Here is a 6,820-nt window from a genome sequence, read left to right on the forward strand (position 1 = left end):
AAAATCAATGTATAAAAATCAGTTGTACTTCTATACACCAATAATGGTCAAGCTGAGAGTCACCTCAAAAACACAATCCCATTTATAATAGCCACACAGGCACAAAATACCTGGGAATATATCTAAGCAATTAGGTGAAAGATCTCTACAAGGAGAACTACAAAACATTGCTGAAAGAAATGACATAAACAAATAGAAAAACATTCCATGCTCATGAATTGGAAGAATCAATACTGTGAAAATGACCATACACTGCCCAAAGCAACCTACAGAACAAATTGCATGACTGAATGCAATACCTATTAAAATACCAGCATCATTTTTCAGAGAATTAGAAAAGAAATCCTAAAATTCATATGGAACAAAAATAGCCAAATCAATCCTAATAAATAAAAAAAAAACAACAAAGCTGGAGGCATCATGTTATCCAACTTTAAACTATATTACAAGGATGGCTACAGTAACCAAAACAGAATGGTACTGTTACACAAATAGACACAAAGTCCAATGGAACAGAACAGAGAACCTAGAAATATAGCTACATACCCACAATCCATCTTATCTTTGACAAAGTTGACAAAAATAAGCAATGGAGAAAGGACTCCCTATTCAATAAGTGGTGCTGTGATAGCTGGGTAGCCATATACAGAATAATGTAACATATGGAAAAGAATTTATGACTAAGTTCTCGAAAGCAATTACAACAAAAACAAAAATTGACAACTGGGACCTAATTAAACCAAAGAGCTTCTACACAGCAAAAGAAACTATCAACAGAGTAAACAGACAACCTACAGAATGGGAGAAAATACTCAAGAACTATGCATCCAACAAATGTCTAACATCTCGAACCTGTAAGGAACTTAAATCAACAAGAAAAAAACAAATAACCCCAGTAAAAATTGGGCAAAAGACATGAACAGATACTTAAAAGAAGACATACAAGCAGCCAACAAATGTGAAAAAAAATGCTCAACACAATAATCATCAGAGAAATGGAAATCAAAACCATTCTGACACTAGTCAGAGGGCTATTAAAAAGTTGAAAAACAAGAGATGCTGATAAGGTTATGGAGAAAAGGGAATGGTTACACTCTATTGATGGGAATGAATTAGTTCAGCCACTGTGGAAAGCAGTTTGGAGATTTCTCAAAGAACTTAAAACAGAATTACCATTCAACCCAGCAATACCATTACTAGGTATATATCCAAAAGAAAATAAATTGTTCTGCCAAAAAGACATGCACTGCTATGTTAATCACAGCACTATTGATGATAGCAGAGTCATAGAATCAACTGAGGAGCCCATTCACAGTGGATTGGATAAAGAAAATATGGTACATCAACACCATGGACTACTATGCAGCCATAAAAAAGAATGAAATCATGTCCTTTGCAGCAACATGGATGCAGCTAGAGGTCATTATCCTAAGTGATTTAATGCAGAAACAGAAAACCAAATACCTCATTTTCTCACTTATAGCTGGTAGTTAAATATTCAGCACACATGGCCATAAAGATGGCATTATTAGACACAGGGGACTATGAGAAGGGAGAGGAAGGGTGGGGGGTAAGGGTTGAAAAACTACCTATTGGGTACATGCTGACTACCTGGGTGACAGGATCAATCATACCCCAAATCTCAGCATCATGTAACATACCCATGTAACAAACCTGTAAATATACCTCCTGAATCCAAAATAAAAGTTGAAATTTTTAAAGTATCTACTTATAAATTATGCATTAATTAATTTATAAGGAACAGAAGGAACAGCAGTAACTATACAGAAGAGAAAAACATCTTAACCAAATGATTAATATTAATATCATTAATAAAGGTCCAACAGACTATGTGCCTCTGGGTGTTCATATCCCCAACAGAACATAACTACTTATTTTGTAATCCAGCCAATAATGGACAAGCTTATTCTAATCATAAGGAAAAAGTAAACAAACACAAATTAAGGGGCATTCTATAAGCATTCTAGCTAGTTTTCTTTAGAAATATCAATCTCATGCAAGAAAAAGACTGAAAACTGTTTTAAGTTTAAAGTGGCTGACTTTAAACTTAAGTCATGCAAACACAATCCTGAATTGGACCCAGTACCAAAGAAATAAAATTTGTAGTAAGGGACATTATTTAGACATTTGACAAAACTAGAAAATGAATTATAGGTGAAAGTACATCAATTTAAATATCTTTAATTGACAACTGAACTATGATCATATAAGGGAATATTTTAGTTCTTAAGAATGACACTGAAGCAGTAAGGAATGAAGGACCATAATGTATGCAACCTCTCAAGTGGTTAAAAAATGTATATGTGTTTAGGGAAAGGAACAGAATTATAAGACAAATGTGGCAAAATGTTGAAAATAATGAATCTAGGAAAGGTCATATGGGAATTCTTTGTACTATCCTTATAACTTTTCTGAAAATTTGAAATTACTTCAAAATAAAAAAATTTAAATTATTTTTTAAGATTACATATTAATATGTGAAAATTTTCACAATAGACAATTGAACAAAGCAAGTCCGACAAAATATGATTAGTACAAGTGCTTTGAACAGTGACAAGAGTCTTGTACCAGAAAGTAGCTCCATATACTGCTTTCTTCATCAAAAAGAGTCTTGCTATTAAAAAATAACTCAGCTATCCTAAACTCTGCTTAGTGACATTCTGGCATAACCTAGTAACAGTTAATGTACCAGCACTATAGTTTGAGTAGCACTAGTCTAAATACCATCTATTTATAATCAGTCAATCAATAACTACTTTAAGAATTATACATATGCATTTGGAATAATATACACCAAGTTATAACCAGTTTATGCTGGGTAACACAACTGAAGGTAATTTTTACTCTCTTCTTGTATTTTCTTTTTCTTACTCTTATTCTTTTCTTTTTTTTTTTTTTTTGACAGAGTCTTGCTCTGTCACCCAGAATGGAATGCTATGGCTCAATCAGACATATGCCACCATGCCTAGCTAATGTTTTATATTTTTAGTAGAGATGGGGTTTTGCCACATTGCCCAGGCTGGTCTCTAACTCCTGGGCTCAAGCAATCTGCCCAACTCAGCCTCCCCAGTGCGGGGGATTACAGATATGAGCCACTGCATCCGGCCTCTTGTATTTTTTTAAGTTTCTGAAATTAACATGGATTACTTTTGTAATAACAAAAACAAAAGTAAACTTTCAAAAAATGTGTAGGTGAAAAAGAATTAACAAGCAATCAGATTTACTGGAATTTGCCTCCTATATTAAAACACGACATTTTGTCTTAATGTTTACATACTACCAACATTTTTCTAAAAGGCTTGTACTTACAGCTGGTCTTGAAGCTCCACAATTATATATTCTAATTGTTCCTTCTCCAGTTTATGGGCCAGATCAGAATCTTCAATCCTTTGAAGTAGTATTTTATTCTGGGAGACAGATTCAGATAGTTGGTTCTCTCGAAGTCGTAAGAGTTCTTCAAGGTAACCCTGGAAATTCAGTATCATCAAGATATAGCAACTGCAAAATTCTAATACATATCCTGAAGATAAATGCTGAGTAGCTTAAATGCTATTGCTATTTATATTGTAATGAAACAATTTCAAAGCATTACTGATAAATTAGTAAAAAATTTGTTTTAATTGAATATAAAAATTTAACATATATTCTCCATTATTTAAAACTCTTCTCTGAAGTTTGAGAAACTAATTTGATGCAAAACTTAGTTAAAACATTGTAATTCTGAGCTTCAAAACAACTGCATGACTCCTAGCTTCAAAATACAGACCTAAAAACAGAATAACCAATTAGAAAGTTGCCTCTTTGTGATTATTTTTCAAAAACACATAGACATTAACATTTTAGCATTAATATGTTAGTGAGAGGTAGTATAATGTTTTGGTTAGGCCTGCCGGTCTAGTGTCATATTCCAGTTTTACCACTTATCAGCTATGTGTCCTTGGGCAAGTTACTTAAGCTCTCTGTGCCACAGTTTCACCATCTAAAAAAGTAGGACCCATCAGAGTACCCTAGTTGGTAGGATTAAATGAATCAATACAGGTAAATTGCTTGGAACAGTGTCTAGTATACTGCATGCAATGTATAATTACTAGCTATTATTATTGGTAAACACGTAATAGATATAAGACTTTTTGGAATGATCTCTTAACCTTTTACTCTTTACTTTTTCTTTATCCTTCTGTCCTGCTTTCTGGGAAACGTTATTGAATTTATCTTCGAACCCTTTGTACTAAATTTCTGAATTCAGGAAATCATATTTTTAATTTTCAAAAGCTCTTTCCTGTTTTCTGATTGTTCTCTTCCCATGGCATTCTATTCTTTTTAGTTGCAATGTACTTTCAAATTCCTCTAAGGATTTTTAATTAGAATCTTAGAATCTTTTTAAAGTATTCTTCTATTACATGTTACCCTATTCATGTGTCTTTAATAAACTTTCACCTATTTTAGATTTATGATACATGTTAAGAGTAGCTAATACTATTCTTCAAGAGCTTATTTTTCATATTTTTTCCTGATAATTCTCAAATGTTTGTTCTTCTATAATAAAATCTCAGAAGTTAAATTTTTATAAATGAATATTTCACATATATACAGCTTATGAATATATATAAACAATATATATTCATAAACATTAGTAATTAAAAAATACTCACATATCCACCACCTAGATTAATCACCAATACTTTAAAAGCCAATATAATGCCTTCCTTGATTGTCTCCTCTGCAAAGGTAACAATATCCTAGATTTGTATTTATCATCTTTTTACTTTTCTTTCCAGTTTTACTACAAATATGTGTCATCTTAAACAATAAGTTGTTTAGTTTTGCTTCGTTTTGTCAATATCCTTTTGAAAATGTTTTGTCTATATTGATGAGTCTAGCTATAGTTCATTTGCTCTAAAAACTGTATAGTATTCCATTGTATGAATATTGCAGTTTATTCACTCTTCCGTCACTGTTCTCTCAATGACTATTTGGATCACTTTAGGTTTTTCTTAATATAAACAATATTGCTGTGAACACACTCTGTTATGTCTCCTGGTATGCACATCCAAGAGTTTCGAGGAGATGTATCTAGGAGGAGAATTCCTAGGATATAAGCCATGTATATCTTCACATTTACTAGATACTGTTATTGATATTGCCATTGTAGTAATCGTTTTTACTACTGGTTTTATACTAATCACATTCCCACTTGATACTATAGTCACATGATCTTATGTTAGTATAAAAGTTATACTGGGATTCATTAAATTCATTGAAAACTATTCCTTCTTTTTCTATTCTCAGGAACAGTCCATATAAAATAGGGATCACTCATACAGTTGTGTGCCACTTAATGATGGGGATATGTTCTGAGACATGTGTTGCTAGGCCATTTTGCCATTCTATGAACATTACAGAGTGTACTTACACCAACCTAGATGGTACAGTCTACTACACACCTAGGTTAGATGGTATAGCCTATTGTTCCTAGGCTACAAACCTGCACAGCATGTTACTATACTGAGTACTGTAGGCAACTGTAATACAATAGCAAGTATTTATATATCTAAACGTAGAAAAGGGACAGTAAAAATATGGTATAAAAGATTTTTTTTTTTTTAAAAAGGCACAACTATGTAGGCCATTACTGTGAAATGGAACTTGCAGGACTGGAAATTGCTCAAAGTGAGTCAGTGAGTGGGTAGTTAGTGAATGTAAAGGCCTACAACTACTGTACCCTACTGCAGACTTTATAAACACTGTACACCTAGCCTACACTAAATTTATTTTTATGTTTTCTTTCTTCAGTAATAAAATTAAACTTAGCTTACTATAACATTTTTACTTTACAAGCTTTTAAAAATCTTTTTGACTCTTTTGTAATAACAGTTTAAAACATACATTGTACAGCTATACAACAATATTTTCTTTTTAACATCCTTATTCTATAAGCTTTTTTTCTATTTAGACATTTTAAAAAATTTTAATGTTTTAAACTTTTTCATTATAAATGAAGACACAAACATATACATTAGCCTAGGCCTACACAGGGTCAGGATCATCAATATCAGTGTCTTCCACTTACGCCTCTTGTCCGACTGGAAAGACTTCAGGAGCATTAATACACGGAGCTGTCATCTCCCATGATCACAATGCCTACTGCTGGACTACCTCCTAAAAGACCTGCCTGAAGCTGTTTTACATTTAATTTTTTTGTTTTTTAAGTAGAAGGAGTACACTAAAAAATAATGACTAAAAAGCATTGTATAGTAAATATGTAAACCAGTAACAGTACTTTATTATCATTATCAAGTATTATGTACTGTCCATAATTGTATATGCTAGTTTTTAATGACTGGCAGGGAAATAGGTTTATTTACACCAGCATCACCACAAACACATGAGTAATGCATTGTGTTACAACATTACCATGGCTACACCACTAAGTGATAGGAATTTTTCATCTTCATTATAATCTTATGGGACCACCTCATATACATGACCCATTGTTGGCCAAAACATTATTATGTAGTGCATGACTGTATTTGGTAGACTCACCAAAACAATACATGATATTTTTTTTTGGTGGGGGACTGGATAGATTTTAAACTACTTATTCAATTTGTTAAATGACTATATATCTATCAGTTTTGATAAGTAGTATTTATAAAAATTCTTTGTTTTGCAAAGTATTATCATAAAATTATTTAAATATTCTCTAATAATTATTGGGAGGGTTTCTCCCACATTTATGCTGTGCTGTCTATTCTTCCATTCTTAAGATTATCTGTGCCTTAATTTTTTAAAAAAATTA

The 6,820-nt window shown here is 32.2% G+C and overlaps 1 protein-coding gene across 4 annotated transcripts in view; it reads right to left on the minus strand.

Annotated features, from left to right (window-relative positions):
- RUNDC3B (RUN domain containing 3B) overlaps window positions 1-6,820 on the minus strand; it is a 188,325-nt gene that overhangs the window by 54,599 nt on the left and 126,906 nt on the right. For all 4 annotated transcript variants that reach the window (XM_011996043.1, XM_011996042.1, XM_011996041.1 and 1 more), the window contains one exon: window positions 3,331-3,488. In XM_011996043.1, coding sequence (XP_011851433.1) covers window positions 3,331-3,488 — 158 coding nt within the window. The remainder of the gene's footprint in view (window positions 1-3,330; window positions 3,489-6,820) is intronic.

This window comes from Mandrillus leucophaeus, unplaced genomic scaffold, assembly GCF_000951045.1.
Source record: "Mandrillus leucophaeus isolate KB7577 unplaced genomic scaffold, Mleu.le_1.0 Scaffold50, whole genome shotgun sequence".
Lineage (NCBI taxonomy): Eukaryota > Metazoa > Chordata > Mammalia > Primates > Cercopithecidae > Mandrillus > Mandrillus leucophaeus.